General features: G+C 46.3%; 2 protein-coding genes across 8 annotated transcripts in view; one reads left to right on the forward strand and one right to left on the reverse strand.

Annotated features, from left to right (window-relative positions):
* The window catches only part of LOC135388471 (tyrosine-protein kinase SRK2-like), a 509,896-nt gene that overhangs the window by 15,543 nt on the left and 473,240 nt on the right, over positions 1–21,113 (reverse strand). Inside the window, exon 11 of one of the 7 annotated variants that reach the window (XM_064618055.1) lies at positions 11,257–11,467. The exons of the other annotated variants lie outside the window; for them this stretch is intronic. Within the exon in view, the coding sequence (XP_064474125.1) occupies positions 11,382–11,467 (86 nt within the window). The 3' untranslated portion in view covers positions 11,257–11,381. Of the gene's footprint in view, positions 1–11,256; positions 11,468–21,113 lie in introns of those variants that run through there. 7 annotated transcript variants of the gene reach the window in all.
* On the forward strand, positions 2,719–7,694 carry LOC135387677 (uncharacterized). Its single transcript, XM_064616779.1, has 7 exons — positions 2,719–2,875; positions 3,533–3,612; positions 4,131–4,245; positions 4,307–4,392; positions 4,805–4,884; positions 4,967–5,106; positions 7,453–7,694. Exons 1-7 carry the CDS (start codon positions 2,719–2,721, stop codon positions 7,557–7,559), a joined length of 765 nt encoding a protein of 254 aa, XP_064472849.1. The 3' UTR covers positions 7,560–7,694.

Here is a 21,113-nt window from a genome sequence, read left to right on the forward strand (position 1 = left end):
TTTTTCCATTCGGACGCCTTCCAGTATTTCCATTGTTGTACAGACCGCGCCAGTCGGGAAATTTCCCAGATAGACTTCAGGCTTTTGAGTCTGGAGTCTATGAGAGGAATTTTTTGGCCGATCTGATATTTGTGCGGTCCCTTGTGGTTGAACCACATGCACGCTGTTGCTCGTACAAAACCCAAGCATACAGCATGCATGTAGTCCACCACGAAGCCAGATGTAACACTGAAATACGTCAGAAGGAAAAGGATACTGAAGCCTTTGACCCCAGCACTTTGATCTTGGGTGTCAATTGCCTTCTGTGCATGTTTTTTGAAACTGTCATCAGTTCTTTCTCTGGGTAGTCTCTGCTGAATGGGGTAGATCCTGCAGTGGCCACGTCCCACTTTCACCACCTCTCCTTCGTGTTCACACCATGGGCAGCCGTGTTTGCCATTGAATTGCGCCATATTTAGGAGCTGACATCTGGCTACACTGTCCACAGTACAGGGACCTGGGAACAACTTTGAACACTTGTCTTCACCAGATCTGGACACCCAGGTAAATCCATTCGTAGATAACCTATTTACCTCATCTACAAATGGTTTGAGGAACGTGTTCATTGATGGTTTCCCAGGTCCAAACCACAAGCCTGCAAGAATTTGGTTCTGTGTCCTCTCACGGTATGGCAGCTCATTTACTTGGAGTAGCAATGGCCAAATGCTACACTGTGATGACTCAAACACTGGAACTCCATCAGTACTCCAAGTAAATGAGATGTCATCCCGAGTGAGAGGAAGCTTACGGTACGCAGGACTTCCGGTGATATCACCTACATTGAATGAAGGTTGGGGTCGGGCTGTCAAAAGGGGCTCATATTTCTGCATCACATCACGCAGCTGGGTTTCAAGGTCTAGCGTGATGAAGTAGCTTCCAGCTGAAAAATGTTCGTCCCTACTGTAGCACTTATTACATTGTTGACATGTTGTAAGGTCCAGTGAAGAATCTTCGCATGTCCCAGCGTCCTTGCTGAGGTATTCATGGCAGTCCACACAGTAGAAGTGCACCGTTTGCGACTGCTCTGCTGCAGTGAAGTGCTTGAAAAACTGGTACTTGGTGCACGGAAAAGTTGTCTCTTCAGGGAGATGCGCTTCAATCACCTTCAAAAGATGCTCAGTGGCCTCCTTTGAGCTATGGAACTTGAGAACGTGAGCCATTATCAGAAGAAGGCTCTCACTCAGTGTTATACGGGCACCATCATACAGCTTAACCTGAAACAAAAATAGCAGGTGAATTTCTTCTCTGGTCGTGGAAAATTCATTTGAGAGACAAATGCACACGCAATAACCAAATGTATCAGAGAAGTAAATATTGAGGAAAGTTATTCTCAAGTTGGAGCCACCAGCATTAACATATTTATTCCTGCCACTCCCTTATGTCTGTGCACACTCATATGGTGTGGACCACAAAACGTATGACATTGTGTATGGTGCCTGCTATATTGCTGTCTGGGATTTAATCAGTTTCGAAAGAGAAAACAAAATAAAAATTTTAGCTGGAGAAGTTGGGGAGCAAACACACACAACCCACCATCTGTGTATGGTGCTGACTGCTGCAGCCAACTGAGAAGTGTGTAGCTGGCCAGACTGAAGTGCTAATAGCTCAATGTATTCAGCGTTGATCATTTTGAGCTAGTGTTCCCGCTGTTGAAGCTAGAAACATGTGCAAACGCAAGCACAGCAGAAGCCAACTTACGGATGCGGTAGTGTCTCCTTCCTCAGCAGGCCGCTCGCTTTCGACGGAGATGGAACGAGTTATCGTCGAAAACGGGATCGAAGTGTTGCTGTCACTGTGCTTCGTGCTGCTGCCCATCGTACACGGATTTGTGTGATTACCGGCCTGAACATTTTCATGACCAAGATTTGTGTCTGATATGCCCTCCGTGTCGTGGACAACCTCTGTAATGAAAGTCTCGCCCGGGCGTTCGCCGCTCAAGCAAAGCGATTCTGCGCGACTGGCGTTAGATGTGCTCGCCTGTGTAGGCTGCGGTGACGAGAATTCACGAGCACAGCTCTCAGAATAATCCTGAAAGTCTATGCCTTTGTCCTTCCAATGACGCTTAGTGCTCCTCGAGATTGGGCTGTCCAGGCTTAATGCCCAGTCCCGGTACCGTCGTTTAGGCATCCTACTATGTGGTTGGACTCGATCGCAGATGATGCATCCTAACACAGCTGCACAGCGTTCAGATTCCGAAGCACTTTTGAGAAATAGGACGATTGTCGAAATGAAAAAAAATCCGCAAAAGCACCTCCTGTGGTCGGTAAACAGTTCAAACATCCGCAAACGACCATAAACGGCTCAGACATGGCTCATGACTTGGCCACTCGGCTTGGACTTCGCCGCGGTGGGCTTGACTGCAAGACGATGACGCGTCCAGGCCGCTCAGAGCTTATTTTTCTTTCTTTTTTGTAGGAACTTACAATAAAAAATATTTTTGTGATTAGGTCAACATACATCTGAGGCTATAATCTTATCTGCATGATTCTGTGCTGTCCTAGGGCTATGCGGCGCGGCTACGCAGGACAGCCAAGCCTGGCCAAGCCAAGCATAAGATTTCACGTGATTTTGAATGTGACAAGTCGAAAGCTGACAGTTCGCGTAACCTGCACCGATTCGCACGTGGCTTTCTTTTTTCGGTTCAATATGCATATTTTAGTAAAATGGCCAGGATTAGATATGTTAGACGTCTATCCTATAGACAGCCTGCAAGACGTCGACCTCGGTTTAAGTATTTTACACGACCCAAGTTATGTCGACGAGGCGAAAGGACGGACCTTCCTCGTGAAATGGAGCGAGGACTCTGAGCCGTCGGAGGCTTTTATCGTAGCTGCAGGTAAGTCCAGTCCTCCCACTGAATGATGCTTTTTATGCTTTCGAAGCGTAGCCACCGCCGTCTAATGCGTTTGGGCAGTTGACTAAACTACTACGGCATGCATTCAGCCTGACATGCACATGGCTGAACCATTCTTTTGCCTATAGTATTTGTCCTGATGCCATTGTAAAGCTGTTCGTGCTTCTTAATGATATTCGATTTGGGTGGGCGCACACACCGTGTGGTGTGCATTTTATCGTAAACATGCTTGCCGAAATGCCTGTGCAATGCATGCTGTATGAGAAAAGATGTTATTTGGTCTCGCGCTCATTTTAACCACGAATACGTTTGTCAAAATGCTTGTACGTGCATGCAGGGCGACTAGGTGCGTCATTAGGCTTCCCATCGTTAAGTGTAAGGACTGACGTGTACGTGTTGGGTTTTAGACTCATCTTTTGTTTTCTCCTATTGTTTGGAATAGTATGTGCATCATGGGATGACTGCCGTTCACCGTTGTTGTTTTTTTTTTTTTTATAATGCATCGTCGTCTTGTTGATACTGACAGGATACACAGCTCGCTAGTTGTGCCATGTGCGAATGCAGTGAATTCCTCAATGAGCTTAAAAATTAAATTCATTTTACACCTTGCTAATCGTTTCGTGCTCCCATCTCCAATAGGAACATCTCACGAACTTGAGAGGAAAAGATCAAAGTTGTTGAAGGCACTGGAACTTGTGGGTGACATTTGCGGTGTCCGTGTGAGTATCTGATCTGCTCATTTATACGAAGTTTGGAGAGCTTTATTGAAGCTACACACCTGCCACACACACCCAAGACTAACATGGGTGTGTGTGACAGGCAGACATGACAGTGCTGTGAGACTGGTTTTGCTAGGTTCAAGATAGGGCCATCATGCACGAATGGCCACCTGACAACGGCTGCTCGGCATATCTTTGATACCGCAAGCAGTTGCTCCACCTGTCATTACTGGCTCCGTAATTGGGTATGGAGTAGACAAAGACGTGAGGTAGCTGTCAGCAGTATCAGTGCTGTGCCAGCCGTGGTCGTGAGGTGGCAGTTGGGTGTATGGGAGGTGATCTCGAACACAGCAAAACTTGTTTCATGGTGCTGTCATGTCTGTGAGCCACATGCTCATGTGTTGCTCTTAATTTGTACAGGCTTGTGCACTGTTGTGTTTGAGGAAGGATTTCACACTTCAGCTGTTTCCCATGTGCATTGTCTGTGCTGCAAAGCTTAATACGAACTGGTTTTCCAGGAGAGCGAAGCTGCAGCATGTACGGACTGTGCTGAGAATAAAAGAAAAATAGAAGAGCTGGAACACGCCAATGCACGCCTCATGAAGAAGCTCCGCAGAGCAAAAGAGAAGTGTGGTAAGCTGCCGTATTTTCGATTATTCGGCATTGCAACATTTCAGTCGGTATTCACTTTCAGCAATGTCAAACATGGTGGACCACATGGAGAGCATCATCCAGACGGCTTCCACCCAGAATAATGCTGTCGTCAATACAGCACCAAAGGTAACAATCTCCCTTTCCAGGTTGCTGTTCCGGTAAGGCTAGCCACTAATAGGGTTAAGTGCATAGCTTTCGTTCACATAATAGCCGGTCGGGCTAGACCTGCCCGCGGTTTCTGTTCATGTGATGGTCTGTTATCTTAGCTGTGTATGCAGCTTCGTTCATGAGGGAAAATCAGGTTAGACGTGCCAGCAGTTTTCGTTCACGTAAGGATTGTCTAGGTCTATTCCTTGCCTGTGTTGTGTATGCTGCGTCTGTATCTCTGTTAAAGAAGCCACACAGAAGTTGATTTCCCAGTTTGCATGGTTTGAGATATGATGAGCTCCATTTAGCTGCTGCTCAATTTTAACAATTCAGTTGGAAGGATTCATATGTCATGCTTGCTCTAAAGTCAATTGACAATTGTTCTATGCAGGTGGACATTGGTTTGGGTGTTTGCCTAGATGCAGGAGTCCTTCATAGGATTGAAAGAAGTAGCAAAGGGGACGGGACCAGGTACAGTTGCACAACTTGTTTCATATTTTTTAAGCATGTGCCTAGTCCTTCTGTATCGTTCATGTGTCTTTTGGGTATGCAGGTTGGCCCGTTCCCTTATGCGGGCAGTATTTTTGCCCGAAGAAATGGTGGGGCGGACCCTCTACGGGAGGCCATGCAATGCCCACAAGGGAGCACCCGTGAAGCCTGCCGTGGAGGAGACACGTCGTGAGGCAGTCCTTGGTGAGCACATTTCCTTTGTAAGATTATCGAAAGAAGGGAGGTGATGCAGACAAGCTGATGCATGCCGAACAGCAAATACCCGATACAAGGACGAAGAGACGGAACACACACAAATTCTCAGGCGCAGCAAGGTTTATTAGACACAGCATTCCTTATATACGCAAGAACCTCCGAATGGAAAGGAGAGGGACAAAAGTAGGCATATATACAGTGCGACCGCAAGCGGCTAACTCCAGAGATTACGATTACGATAGACAGAGATTACGATAGCATTAGATTATGCTTAGGGCCTGACCTTTTAGGGTTAAACCCGTATCCGCCCGATATTTACCCCCCGAACGAAATCTGTAAAATTAGGGTTTAACCCGAACCTACCCGAAAACATCCGGGTCGCGTGGCACACTCATAAGTGTGCATTAAGGTAAAGTTTGATAACATCGCTAAACATTAGTTCCATGTTAAGACAAATTTTTATTAAACAAAAAAAATCACCCGAATACACCCGAATTCCTGACGACAGGATATGCTGTCACGGGATTTAACCCGAATACACCCGAAGTTTCGAATGAAAAATATCACCCGATATTTACCCCCCGAATTTGGCCAAAAATAAAACCCGAAAAAGTCAGGCCCTAATTATGCTATGTAAGCCGTATGGTTTACATAGCATAATCTGCATAGGGAAAGCACACGGTACGCAACCCCTTTACAGCATGTCACGGAAGTGTTTCTGTGATTAACAGTAACAGTTGCCAGAAATGGAGGAAGTGAAAGGTGTCAGTTTAATTAGTTTGAACACATTGGTGAAAACAATGTTTATGCCAAAATTCTTGGCGATAGCTAGTATGTTGTGAAAGACAGAATATAAGAGAGAATAATAGTAGGGGATAGCAACAGTGCGGCCAGAGGGGGAAACGCTGGACTGTTGTTCCAGAGTTTTGAGGGATTATCTTACGCAACACCAATAAGGCCTGTATGGCACTTCTTCAAGTGGCCACTTCTAAAAGCTGTGTTCATTCCATCGGTTCCAGTCTGCAACGTCAGTATTCCAGATTGTTGCACGCTGGTTGCTACATGAACCTTATGGCTGTTGTTTACGATCATCCCTCAAAACTCTCTGGAACAACAGTTGAATGTTTCCCCCTCTGGTCGCACTGTTGCTATCCCGTGCTATCATTCTGTCTTTCACAACATACTAGCTGTCGCTAAGAATTTTGGCACAAACATTGTTTTCACCAACATGTTCAAACTAAGTAGTCTTGCACCTTTCACTTCCTCCATTTTTGGCAATTGTTCTGTTAATCACAGAAACCCTTCCGTGACATGCTGTAAAGGGGTTGTGTACTGTGTGCCTCCCCTATGCAGATTATGCAATGTAAGCCACATGGGCTGCTGCTTTGAATGATCACCTCCGGGAACATGACGCCAATGCCAAGAAAGACTGGTTGTCTGGTGATCTTGTCGGGCACTTACGTGAATGACATGGGTGCAAGCCTATTTTCGCGGAAACTGAGGTTTTGTGGAAAGAGAGGAACCTGTGGCAACAGTTCCTCATAAAATCTCTGGAGATAGCTGCTCGCGGTCACACTCTAAATAAGCCTGCTTTGTCCCTCTCCCTACCATTCAGAGGTTCTTACGTATAGTTAGACCCTGAAGTTTTCAGGTTTTATTTTTTCCGAATTTGGGGGGTAAGAATCAGGTTAATCACTTGATGTCGAAAATTCATGCAAATTTGTGCAGAAAAATTACCATCGGACTGAATTCGGGGAGAAATCGGGCTCTATTGTAGAGTAAACGTTCGTTGGACAGTTCATCCAGAGTGTCAAAAGTTGATATCCACTCCGTATTTCGAGAAAAAATAGTATGTCATTGCCATGAGGTGCCTTGCTTATGTGCAGTTTTGGTGGTTAGAAATCTGGTTTAACCTTAAAGTGGTGAACCTCGATTTGGGGTGCAAATTCGGGGAGAAATTGGGTTTAACCCTAAAACTTCAGGGTCTACGTATAGTATAAGGAACAGTGTGCCAATAAACCTTGCTGCATCTGAGAATTCGTGTGTGTGTGTTCAGTCCCTTTGTCCTTGTTCCGTTGTCCTTCCACCCTATTAATGCCCCCAGTGTGACCGTATGGTGTGGAACAGACAGTGTGTCAACGCAGTAACTTAGTGCCCCAGCATCAAACTGCTGCCTGTTGGTACCCTGTTTTATGCTATTGGACACTGGGGCTAGAAAGATGATTATGTTAGAGTTATGCCAGGATGTAAAGCCCATCCTGGTGCTTTTCCTGTGATGAGCAAGTTCCAAATGTCTTTGTTCATGCTGCTTATCCTGTTTATTGTATTGTGCAGTTTCCTCCCTGCAATTTGGATTGCTGGATTGGCATTCTTGTGCAGCGCCATTGGCAGCAACATCTGTTTGCTCAAGGGCTACGCATCTTTCAAAATGGGCACGATGATAATTGGCAAATGTCTACGCTTCTTTTCCAGCATACACATGCAAGAAAACGACGACAAGCTTGAGGGAGATCAAGGAAAGTCTTGCATCAATGCTATCGAAAATGAAGTGATTAAATAAAATCTTTGCAACTACAGGAGACTGTGTTCTTGCATGCTGCTTCCGAGTGGGCGGGGATGTAGTCTGGGTCATAACATTTCAAAAAGAAGTCAACTATTTGGCAAATGAATGTCAAAAGAGAAACAAACTGTAGGCATAAGAAAACCTATTGAACGTCTATAGCATGGCCTCCAAAGACATTCTTTTGACATCTGTCTAAAGGAAGTCCGTACCAAATAGCCAAATAAAGTCCAAAGAAATGCCAAAGTTTTGCCCAAATAAATTCAAAAGGATGTCCATTGACTGTCTATACACCCTTTGTACTTTTTCCTTTGGAAATTCTATAGGATGGACAAAAATTTTTTTGTAAGGGCATGGGCAATCAAAATCGACAAAATGGATGCAAGAATGGAGGGGCAGGATAACAGCATCCATACTGGATCTTGTAGCTGCATGCAAGAGTGGTGCCGATGGACTTGTGGCACATATTCTGGTGTACATAAAAGAGCCACGTCTCTCAAACTTTCAGTGGGGCTGTGAAATAGAGCCGAAAGCAAACCAGGCATTTGCTGTGCATGAGTCATTGAAACATATAGACTTCCAAATAAGTGAGTGTGGTTTGTTTAGAATAGAAAGGCTGGCTTTCCTAGCAGCATCTCCAGACGCACTCGTGTCAGGTGTTTGTTGTGACAATGCAGTGCTTGAAGTGAAGTGCCCTGCATCAATGAAGAACGCTTCACTAGCTAACACATTGTGGCATTTACCTTACTTAAATGATGACCTGAAGCTGAGGCAAAACCATGCCTACTACGCTCAAGTTCAAGCCCAAATGGCTGTCACCAAACTCTGTCCTGCATACTTGGTTGTGTTCACAGGGTATTCTATGACAGTTGAGGTCATACGCTTCAATGAAGTCTTTTGGTCATGCACTGAACTCAGAGCAAATCAGTTCTTTACCAGTCACATCTCTCCTGAAATGCAGGCTAGGCGTGTTCTCAAGCAAATAGAAAGTGCTAAAAGAACATGCCACTGTCATGGTGCGAGGTCTGGCCGTATTGCTGAATGTTTGCTATGCGAGGTCACCTTTCATTTGAGGTGTGTAAAACTTACACGCACACGAAAGTCATGGATGTGTGCTAAATACCGAGACATCAGCAACATCGACTAGTGTACATAGTGATTACATCCGCGACTTTATGCCAGTATGACGACATAGAGCCCATTAACTGAAGGATTATTTTTTAGTATTTTAATAAATATCTTTAGCTATCTGTACAGAAGGGTTTTACTAGTGCACACTCTAAATCTTTTCACACCTTTAAAGGTGTAATAGCGTTCATGGCGCACGCCTTTTTAGGTGTAATTTTGGTAACATCATAATGGAGCACGGTTTCGCACAAATTTTCTTTACTCGAGTGTTGTATGTCCTCCAAAAATTCAGTCTTGCAACATCTCAACATTGTTCAACAGTATTGTAGGCACTTGCGCGTGCTCGATTATCGATAGCGATGCATATATGCATTAGCTCGTACCTACGATATCCAAGACATAATGAAAGCAAGATTTGCACGTGAGAGACACTTGAGACACTTGATCTTTAGTAATGCTTTCCGAATTTTGTAAAATATCATCCTGGAGATACAATGTTACGCAACCAGATTGAATGTGCATAGCGCACACCTTTAAAGGTGTGAAAAAGTTTACAGTGCAAGGTACCACAAACCAACTGTGATTAGTCACTTTTAGTAACATGTTTTTCCTATGCTGCAGTATTGTTAAGACCAGTACTGAGCCACTAGTCATTTTAGCATGTCCGTTGCACATACTTTTTGTCTGTGATATGTAGGGCCTGACTTTTCAGGGTTACACACGGTATTTACTTCCCGACTCAAGTTTGCAATTTTAAGGCTCTACGCGTAATGTGCATGACATGTAGCATAGCCAAACATTTTGATATGTGGTTAGGTAAGGTTATTTATAGCTTTTGCAGGTCCACATGCTCAGATGGACAATATAAGCAGTTTCAGCTATTATCAGTTGTGCGAAGTTTGTGTTGGTGAACATTGTAAAAATCTCACAGAAAAATATATTGCATTAAAAATTGTGAAACAGAGTACAGGGGAATATAGCAGGAATGTACAACAGCAGCATACTGCTGTCGTCGTCCGACTTTTTAGATATCCTCTTACACTGGGTTTTATTGCTTTTAGTGTAATGTCTGACCAAACCTGGTTCATCGATACGGGAAACAAAAAAAGAGAAGAAACCCTGTCAAGGAACCCGCGATGAGAATCCTGCGAAACCTGCTTCCTTAACTGTTTTAGAAAAACATAATAGAAAATGGCTATTATATGGCAAGTTTAATTTCAGACTTTGTTGCTCATGACACAACGTAGCAAGAATAAAGTACAATAAAGCTCCACGTTTATCAAACATCATGTACCTCCAACACATGCTGCAGTTCTGTGCTTGATGTTCGGTGTCCTTTCCGACTGGTAGAGCAAGCTATTTAATTCTATAAATTATGAACTGTCTTCTTTGTGGCTGTTACATATAGGGGTCTGCAGATTCACAAGGCCACTCCATACCACGGCAAGCCTATCAATAGTTGGATAATCTCTGTCACTTGCTCTTTTCACAAAGCTCAAAGGCAGTACTGTTTGAAACAACCTGAACACTTTTAACTTTTGGATCGTTCGATAGCTTTTTGGATAGCACCTTTGGAAAGCTTCCTAGATGTGGTGACCTCTGCTACAGGCAGCTGGTTGCGTTTTTCTTTTTCTTTTTTTAGCGAAGGCATCAGAAGTCTTGCACCCCACGCAGCAAACATTTCTTCACTCTGAAAGCCCCTGACCACATGGAAGACATCGCCTTCTTTGACCATGTTGAGCAGGCCGCTGTGTAGAGTCAGCTCCTTGTCCGAGACTCTGCCACCTCAGCCTTTGGATACAAACGTTATTGCTCCTGAGGGGGACACAACAACGAAAAGTTTGATCGTATTGTGCAGTTTATAGCTCGAGAAGGTTTGGCTCCTGGAAGTCATCGCTGTGGGTCGCTCTATGAATATTTCTGTACAGTCAATTGGTCCCTGCCATTGTTGAATAACGAGTCATTCAAAGCTTCAGGGCGGTGGGCTTCGATAGACCAACTTGATGGCCAAGTGAGAAACTTCTTCAAGTTCACAGCCAGGATATTGAGCCAGCGATGCAATACTGTACTGAAGCTGCTTGAAGAAATACCAAACCGACATGCCACGTCGCGTGTAAGGAGGCTAAGCCGCACCAGTAATAATTGGTGCTCTGCGTCGAGACCTGTCCCGAGTATGGGCTTCCAGACAGACAGTAAAAACTACAACGGCGCAGTGTTCATTGTTGTAGACACCAGGCCTGTGTAGAACTTGACAGTCTTGTCTGACTGCATCACCATGACCCGATTAACTTCGGCACTTATAGGAGACTGCTTCGGTTCTTCTAGTTCACTGACCCTCTCCTTCGTGAACATCAGCTCCTGTTCGACACACTTAAGTATACCCTTTAACTCTGCATTCCCAAGAGCAGGCTGGAGATGTCCTCTGCTATCAAAGTCGTCTGCGTGCTGCCATTAGACACATCATTAGCCGTCATCACTGCACCCTCCTCCTGATCGTTGGGGGCTGTGGAAGGGCCAGCATCACCTATCTGAGGTTCCCGTTCAGATTGTTTCTTTTGGGCACGTTGGTATCTTTCTAGTTTTGCACCAAGTTCCCTTGCGTACGGTATGAAAACAAGGAAGGAACATAGTCTGGATGCGTTGGGTCAGGGGATGGCCGACCTGAAAATACATGAATGCATACTATAGCACAACACTTGATAACAGCTGCGCCATCTAGTCTTTCATAATGTTGTCACCATGAACTCTCAGTCGAAATTGTTTGGCTGAAGCAGCATTCAGCAGATGACTCGTATGCAACGAAAACTATGTGGAAAAGACATATGCAGCTAAATTACTTGATAATTACACAAATAAATATCAAAAGCATTGGCTTTTCGTGCTAATCATTTTTTCTTTTCTTTTTTGCGTGCGCTACGTTAAGAACGTTGGCCCTATCATGCATGCTCAAAGCTCCTCATACTCGTTGTTAGAAACTTAGTTCAAGAACGAAGGTACAAGGTACTACAGGTTCAAGGTAAGTTTGGAGTAACTTACCTTGAATAGAGTAAGCAGAATATACCTGTGAGCTCTGAGGAGGCTGCCAGTTATCCCGTCGCACTGCAGTGGCCCATGCGGCTCTTCTTTCTATGTCAGTCGGGAATCTAAATGTCCGTACTTTGGACAGTAGGTTCGTCGCAGAGCGCAGACGGGCACCCGGGCACAACGCAACACGGCCCACGTCGGGAACGTTGAACAGAAGGCGACTTGTATCCGCAGAACATCTCTGCGGAAGCTTAATGAGCCCTCAATAACAGAAGACTATCTTCAAAACCGGAAGTTTTTCAGGGAGCACATCCAGTGGACACGCGCTGGCGCCCCCTGACAGCGCGAAGCCGACGAAAGTGTCTATAAAGGCTGGATCGCGCATAGGAGAGGGTCCCGTGTGGGAGAAGCACGCATTCGGGCCGCCATGTTGGTGGGTCCTAAAACGGTATGTGTGCCCATAGAAAACAATGGGAGGCAACCGAGAGTGTGAGTATTTATTGCGCAGCAAGCGTTGATCGTTGTTTGTCATCACACAATTTTGTAAGGCGCAAGTATATTGACGTATTCTAACCGTATTTCACGGACCTCCTGCCGTTCGATTCTTAATTACGTTACGTTTTGTATTCCGAAACTTAGACCGTCACTGCAATGCAAAGATGGGTCTTGTGCTACTGCACGTTTCACAGCTCATATTTCAATAAGAAGCGATGTGAGTTTCACAACCATGTATAATCTCCCATGCTGCGTTCTGGACAAAAATTGTTCCAGAAAGAACGGTCCCGGAAAAGATCTACTCGCATGGTAGAAAGAAATGGTCCCGTAGGATCACAGCCGTTATTTTAGATAGGTGTATGCGTTTTTAGCATGATTTATAACAAGCATCGCCAAGGACACACCGAACCAGCCCAAATAATTACTTTAGAAATTTAGATCACGCTCGTTAGGCCAGTTAATCTAGGTACTGATGTAGGTACCCCCGGTGCGAAAGGGCGCCCCACACGCTCACGGAGTGCCGTCCACTGGAGACCACGCTGTGAACGTACTGGGGTAGAACATTATCATGAACATGAGTGAATTCGGCACGCTCTTCAAATTGGTGGGGTAAAAAAGTGACCTTTACTTGGCAAATTTCCGAGTTCAGTTCGTAAATATTTACATAGTTAAACTTACGATACATGACATTCACATCAGGAGTTGGCAAAAACCCAGTACGGACAAATGCCGTTGACCGCATCATTCTAGGTGGCGTAGTTTTTTTAATATAATTCGATGACACGTTTTCTGGGACACCCTGTACAAAGCATGTTTTTGTCACCAAACCCCTGTCCCGTCGGAGGCAGCGCTGACTGCCGAAACGTCGACCCCTATCCCTATGTGTAAATAAACTCCCCTTTCTGTTTTCCTGTAAGCTCTTTGTCGTCTTCTGATTTTTCCTGCTTATATATATATATATATATATATATATATATATAAAGAGGGGGGAAAGCCATTAAAAAAATAAGTAAATGATGCTAGACATGTTTGAAATTCAAACTTACAGATTAAAATGGCTTCTATGGCTGCACGTAGAGAAACAGATACTCATGAGTATTCAATGAGTATCTGTTTCTCTACGTGCAGCCATAGAAGCCATTTTAATCTGTAAGTTTGAATTTCAAACATGTCTAGCATCATTTACTTATTTTTTTAATGGCTTTCCCCCCTCTTTATAATTCACTGGCTTGCACTGTGGCATTGAGGAGTGCTCAGTCACCCTCCCAGGTTTATATTGCTCGCTGAGTGACCCCTGGTTTGCCAATCCAGAACGATGCGCAGCTACCCAGGGCCGACGAGCCGCAAACACGGCGAAACACGTGTCCTCTGGTGCTGTCGCATCGTTCAATGAGTATCTGTTTCTCTACGTGCAGCCATAGAAGCCATTTTAATCTGTAAGTTTGAATTTCAAACATGTCTAGCATCATTTACTTATTTTTTTAATGGCTTTCCCCCCTCTTTATAATTCACTGGCTTGCACTGTGGCATTGAGGAGTGCTCAGTCACCCTCCCAGGTGTATATCGCTCGCTGAGTGACCCCTGGTTTGCCAATCCAGAACGATGCGCAGCTACCCAGGGCCGACGAGCCGCAAACACGGCGAAACACGTGTCCTCTGGTGCTGTCGCATCGTTCAATGAGTATCTGTTTCTCTACGTACAGCCATAGAAGCCATTTTAATCTGTAAGTTTGAATTTCAAACATGTCTAGCATCATTTACTTATTTGTTTAATGGCTTTCCCCCCTCTTTATAATTCACTGGCTTGCACTGTGGCATTGAGGAGTGCTCAGTCACCCTCCCAGGTGTATATCGCTCGCTGAGTGACCCCTGGTTTGCCAATCCAGAACGATGCGCAGCTACCCAGGGCCGACGAGCCACAAACACGGCGAAACACGTGTCCTCTGGTGCTGTCGCATCGTTCAATGAGTATCTGTTTCTCTACGTGCAGCCATAGAAGCCATTTTAATCTGTAAGTTTGAATTTCAAACATGTCTAGCACCTATTTTTTTAATGGCTTTTCCCCCTTTTTTATAATTCACTGGCTTGCACTGTGGCATTGAGGAGTGCTCAGTCACCCTCCCAGGTGTATATCGCTCGCTGAGTGACCCCTGGTTTGCCAATCCCGAACGATGCGCAGCTACCCAGTGCCGACGAGCCGCAAACACGGCGAAACACGTGTCCTCTGGTGCTGTCGCATCGTTCAAGGAGTATCTGTTTCTCTACGTGCAGCCATAGAAGCCATTTTAATCTGTAAGTTTGAATTTCAAACACGTCTAGCCCCTATTTTTTTAATGGCTTTTCCCCCCCTTTTTATAATTCACTGGCTAGCACTGTGGCATTGAGGAGTGCTCAGTCACCCTCCCAGGTGTATATCGCTCGCTGAGTGACCCCTGGTTTGCCAATCCCGAACGATGCGCAGCTACCCAGTGCCGACGAGCCGCAAACACGGCGAAACACGTGTCCTCTGGTGCTGTCGCATCGTTCAAGGAGTATCTGTTTCTCTACGTGCAGCCATAGAAGCCATTTTAATCTGTAAGTTTGAAATTCAAACACGTCTAGCACCTATTTTTTTAATAGCTTTTCCCCCTTTTTTATAATTCACTGGCTTGCACTGTGGCATTGAGGAGTGCTCAGTCACCCTCCTAGGTGTATATCGCTCGCTGAGTGACCCCTGGTTTGCCAATCCCGAACGATGCGCAGCTACCCAGTGCCGACGAGCCGCAAACACGGCGAAACACGTGTCCTCTGGTGCTGTCGCATCGTTCAAGGAGTATCTGTTTCTCTACGTGCAGCCATAGAAGCCATTTTAATCTGTAAGTTTGAATTTCAAACACGTCTAGCCCCTATTTTTTTAATGGCTTTTCCCCCCTTTTTATAATTCACTGGCTTGCACTGTGGCATTGAGGAGTGCTCAGTCACCCTCCCAGGTGTATATCGCTGGCTGAGTGACCCCTGGTTTGCCAATCCCGAACGATGCGCAGCTACCCAGTGCCGACGAGCCGCAAACACGGCGAAACACGTGTCCTCTGGTGCTGTCGCATCGTTCAAGGAGTATCTGTTTCTCTACGTGCAGCCATAGAAGCCATTTTAATCTGTAAGTTTGAATTTCAAACACGTCTAGCCCCTATTTTTTTAATGGCTTTTCCCCCCTTTTTATAATTCACTGGCTTGCACTGTGGCATTGAGGAGTGCTCAGTCACCCTCCCAGGTGTATATCGCTCGCTGAGTGACCCCTGGTTTGCCAATCCCGAACGATGCGCAGCTACCCAGTGCCGACGAGCCGCAAACACGGCGAAACACGTGTCCTCTGGTGCTGTCGCATCGTTCAAGGAGTATCTGTTTCTCTACGTGCAGCCATAGAAGCCATTTTAATCTGTAAGTTTGAATTTCAAACACGTCTAGCCCCTATTTTTTTAATGGCTTTTCCCCCCTTTTTATAATTCACTGGCTTGCACTGTGGCATTGAGGAGTGCTCAGTCACCCTCCCAGGTGTATATCGCTCGCTGAGTGACCCCTGGTTTGCCAATCCCGAACGATGCGCAGCTACCCAGTGCCGACGAGCCGCAAACACGGCGAAACACGTGTCCTCTGGTGCTGTCGCATCGTTCAAGGAGTATCTGTTTCTCTACGTGCAGCCATAGAAGCCATTTTAATCTGTAAGTTTGAATTTCAAACACGTCTAGCACCTATTTTTTAATGGCTTTTCCCCCCTTTTTATAATTCACTGGCTTGCACTGTGGCATTGAGGAGTGCTCAGTCACCCTCCCAGGTGTATATCGCTCGCTGAGTGACCCCTGGTTTGCCAATCCCGAACGATGCGCAGCTACCCAGGGCCGACGAGCCGCAAACACGGCGAAACACGTGTCCTCTGGTGCTGTCGCATCGTTCAAGGAGTATCTGTTTCTCTACGTGCAGCCATAGAAGCCATTTTAATCTGTAAGTTTGAATTTCAAACACGTCTAGCACCTATTTTTTTAATGGCTTTTCCCCCCTTTTTATAATTAACTGGCTTGCACTGTGGCATTGAGGAGTGCTCAGTCACCCTCCCAGGTGTATATCGCTGGCTGAGTGACCCCTGGTTTGCCAATCCCGAACGATGCGCAGCTACCCAGTGCCGACGAGCCGCAAACACGGCGAAACACGTGTCCTCTGGTGCTGTCGCATCGTTCAAGGAGTATCTGTTTCTCTACGTGCAGCCATAGAAGCCATTTTAATCTGTAAGTTTGAATTTCAAACACGTCTAGCACCTATTTTTTTAATGGCTTTTCCACCTTTTTTTATAATTCACTGGCTTGCACTGTGGCATTGAGGAGTGCTCAGTCACCCTCCCAGGTGTATATCGCTCGCTGAGTGACCCCTGGTTTGCCAATCCCGAACGATGCGCAGCTACCCAGGGCCGACGAGCCGCAAACACGGCGAAACACGTGTCCTCTGGTGCTGTCGCATCGTTCAAGGAGTATCTGTTTCTCTACGTGCAGCCATAGAAGCCATTTTAATCTGTAAGTTTGAATTTCAAACACGTCTAGCACCTATTTTTTTAATGGCTTTTCCACCTTTTTTTATAATTCACTGGCTTGCACTGTGGCATTGAGGAGTGCTCAGTCACCCTCCCAGGTGTATATCGCTCGCTGAGTGACCCCTGGTTTGCCAATCCCGAACGATGCGCAGCTACCCAGGGCCGACGAGCCGCAAACACGGCGAAACACGTGTCCTCTGGTGCTGTCGCATCGTTCAAGGAGTATCTGTTTCTCTACGTGCAGCCATAGAAGCCATTTTAATCTGTAAGTTTGAATTTCAAACACGTCTAGCACCTATTTTTTTAATGGCTTTTCCCCCCTTTTTATAATTAACTGGCTTGCACTGTGGCATTGAGGAGTGCTCAGTCACCCTCCCAGGTGTATATCGCTCGCTGAGTGACCCCTGGTTTGCCAATCCCGAACGATGCGCAGCTACCCAGGGCCGACGAGCCGCAAACACGGCGAAACACGTGTCCTCTGGTGCTGTCGCATCGTTCAAGGAGTATCTGTTTCTCTACGTGCAGCCATAGAAGCCATTTTAATCTGTAAGTTTGAATTTCAAACACGTCTAGCACCTATTTTTTTAATGGCTTTTCCACCTTTTTTTATAATTCACTGGCTTGCACTGTGGCATTGAGGAGTGCTCAGTCACCCTCCCAGGTGTATATCGCTCGCTGAGTGACCCCTGGTTTGCCAATCCCGAACGATGCGCAGCTACCCAGGGCCGACGAGCCGCAAACACGGCGAAACACGTGTCCTCTGGTGCTGTCGCATCGTTCAAGGAGTATCTGTTTCTCTACGTGCAGCCATAGAAGCCATTTTAATCTGTAAGTTTGAATTTCAAACACGTCTAGCACCTATTTTTTAATGGCTTTTCCCCCCTTTTTATAATTCACTGGCTTGCACTGTGGCATTGAGGAGTGCTCAGTCACCCTCCCAGGTGTATATCGCTCGCTGAGTGACCCCTGGTTTGCCAATCCCGAACGATGCGCAGCTACCCAGTGCCGACGAGCCGCAAACACGGCGAAACACGTGTCCTCTGGTGCTGTCGCATCGTTCAAGGAGTATCTGTTTCTCTACGTGCAGCCATAGAAGCCATTTTAATCTGTAAGTTTGAAATTCAAACACGTCTAGCACCTATTTTTTTAATAGCTTTTCCCCCTTTTTTATAATTCACTGGCTTGCACTGTGGCATTGAGGAGTGCTCAGTCACCCTCCCAGGTGTATATCGCTCGCTGAGTGACCCCTGGTTTGCCAATCCCGAACGATGCGCAGCTACCCAGTGCCGACGAGCCGCAAACACGGCGAAACACGTGTCCTCTGGTGCTGTCGCATCGTTCAAGGAGTATCTGTTTCTCTACGTGCAGCCATAGAAGCCATTTTAATCTGTAAGTTTGAATTTCAAACACGTCTAGCCCCTATTTTTTTAATGGCTTTTCCCCCCTTTTTATAATTCACTGGCTTGCACTGTGGCATTGAGGAGTGCTCAGTCACCCTCCCAGGTGTATATCGCTCGCTGAGTGACCCCTGGTTTGCCAATCCCGAACGATGCGCAGCTACCCAGTGCCGACGAGCCGCAAACACGGCGAAACACGTGTCCTCTGGTGCTGTCGCATCGTTCAAGGAGTATCTGTTTCTCTACGTGCAGCCATAGAAGCCATTTTAATCTGTAAGTTTGAATTTCAAACACGTCTAGCCCCTATTTTTTTAATGGCTTTTCCCCCCTTTTTATAATTCACTGGCTTGCACTGTGGCATTGAGGAGTGCTCAGTCACCCTCCCAGGTGTATATCGCTCGCTGAGTGACCCCTGGTTTGCCAATCCCGAACGATGCGCAGCTACCCAGTGCCGACGAGCCGCAAACACGGCGAAACACGTGTCCTCTGGTGCTGTCGCATCGTTCAAGGAGTATCTGTTTCTCTACGTGCAGCCATAGAAGCCATTTTAATCTGTAAGTTTGAATTTCAAACACGTCTAGCACCTATTTTTTTAATGGCTTTTCCACCTTTTTTCATAATTCACTGGCTTGCACTGTGGCATTGAGGAGTGCTCAGTCACCCTCCCAGGTGTATATCGCTCGCTGAGTGACCCCTGGTTTGCCAATCCCGAACGATGCGCAGCTACCCAGGGCCGACGAGCCGCAAACACGGCGAAACACGTGTCCTCTGGTGCTGTCGCATCGTTCAAGGAGTATCTGTTTCTCTACGTGCAGCCATAGAAGCCATTTTAATCTGTAAGTTTGAATTTCAAACACGTCTAGCACCTATTTTTTTAATGGCTTTTCCACCTTTTTTTATAATTCACTGGCTTGCACTGTGGCATTGAGGAGTGCTCAGTCACCCTCCCAGGTGTATATCGCTCGCTGAGTGACCCCTGGTTTGCCAATCCCGAACGATGCGCAGCTACCCAGGGCCGACGAGCCGCAAACACGGCGAAACACGTGTCCTCTGGTGCTGTCGCATCGTTCAAGGAGTATCTGTTTCTCTACGTGCAGCCATAGAAGCCATTTTAATCTGTAAGTTTGAATTTCAAACACGTCTAGCACCTATTTTTTTAATGGCTTTTCCACCTTTTTTTATAATTCACTGGCTTGCACTGTGGCATTGAGGAGTGCTCAGTCACCCTCCCAGGTGTATATCGCTCGCTGAGTGACCCCTGGTTTGCCAATCCCGAACGATGCGCGGCTACCCAGGGCCGACGAGCCGCAAACACGGCGAAACACGTGTCCTCTGGTGCTGTCGCATCGTTCAAGGAGTATCTGTTTCTCTACGTGCAGCCATAGAAGCCATTTTAATCTGTAAGTTTGAATTTCAAACACGTCTAGCACCTATTTTTTAATGGCTTTTCCCCCCTTTTTATAATTCACTGGCTTGCACTGTGGCATTGAGGAGTGCTCAGTCACCCTCCCAGGTGTATATCGCTCGCTGAGTGACCCCTGGTTTGCCAATCCCGAACGATGCGCAGCTACCCAGTGCCGACGAGCCGCAAACACGGCGAAACACGTGTCCTCTGGTGCTGTCGCATCGTTCAAGGAGTATCTGTTTCTCTACGTGCAGCCATAGAAGCCATTTTAATCTGTAAGTTTGAAATTCAAACACGTCTAGCACCTATTTTTTTAATAGCTTTTCCCCCTTTTTTATAATTCACTGGCTTGCACTGTGGCATTGAGGAGTGCTCAGTCACCCTCCCAGGTGTATATCGCTCGCTGAGTGACCCCTGGTTTGCCAATCCCGAACGATGCGCAGCTACCCAGTGCCGACGAGCCGCAAACACGGCGAAACACGTGTCCTCTGGTGCTGTCGCATCGTTCAAGGAGTATCTGTTTCTCTACGTGCAGCCATAGAAGCCATTTTAATCTGTAAGTTTGAATTTCAAACACGTCTAGCCCCTATTTTTTTAATGGCTTTTCCCCCCTTTTTATAATTCACTGGCTTGCACTGTGGCATTGAGGAGTGCTCAGTCACCCTCCCAGGTGTATATCGCTCGCTGAGTGACCCCTGGTTTGCCAATCCCGAACGATGCGCAGCTACCCAGTGCCGACGAGCCGCAAACACGGCGAAACACGTGTCCTCTGGTGCTGTCGCATCGTTCAAGGAGTATCTGTTTCTCTACGTGCAGCCATAGAAGCCATTTTAATCTGTAAGTTTGAATTTCAAACACGTCTAGCCCCTATTTTTTTAATGGCTTTTCCCCCCTTTTTATAATTCACTGGCTTGCACTGTGGCATTGAGGAGTGCTCAGTCACCCTCCCAGGTGTATATCGCTCGCTGAGTGACCCCTGGTTTGCCAATCCCGAACGATGCGCAGCTACCCAGTGCCGACGAGCCGCAAACACGGCGAAACACGTGTCCTCTGGTGCTGTCGCATCGTTCAAGGAGTATCTGTTTCTCTACGTGCAGCCATAGAAGCCATTTTAATCTGTAAGTTTGAATTTCAAACACGTCTAGCACCTATTTTTTTAATGGCTTTTCCACCTTTTTTCATAATTCACTGGCTTGCACTGTGGCATTGAGGAGTGCTCAGTCACCCTCCCAGGTGTATATCGCTCGCTGAGTGACCCCTGGTTTGCCAATCCCGAACGATGCGCAGCTACCCAGGGCCGACGAGCCGCAAACACGGCGAAACACGTGTCCTCTGGTGCTGTCGCATCGTTCAAGGAGTATCTGTTTCTCTACGTGCAGCCATAGAAGCCATTTTAATCTGTAAGTTTGAATTTCAAACACGTCTAGCA

Source organism: Ornithodoros turicata, chromosome 3, assembly GCF_037126465.1.
Source record: "Ornithodoros turicata isolate Travis chromosome 3, ASM3712646v1, whole genome shotgun sequence".
NCBI lineage: Eukaryota > Metazoa > Arthropoda > Arachnida > Ixodida > Argasidae > Ornithodoros > Ornithodoros turicata.

What these genes read in the sequence shown, in the direction of transcription:
- LOC135387677 (XM_064616779.1), top strand. Translation starts at nt 2,719, where the DNA reads ATGTTAGACGTCTATCCTATAGACAGCCTGCAAGACGTCGACCTCGGT. An exon ending in GTGACATTTGCGGTGTCCGT is followed by an intron (nt 3,613 to 4,130) that starts GTGAGTATCTGA and finishes CTGGTTTTCCAG; the next exon opens with GAGAGCGAAGCTGCAGCATG. An exon ending in TCGTCAATACAGCACCAAAG is followed by an intron (nt 4,393 to 4,804) that starts GTAACAATCTCC and finishes TGTTCTATGCAG; the next exon opens with GTGGACATTGGTTTGGGTGT.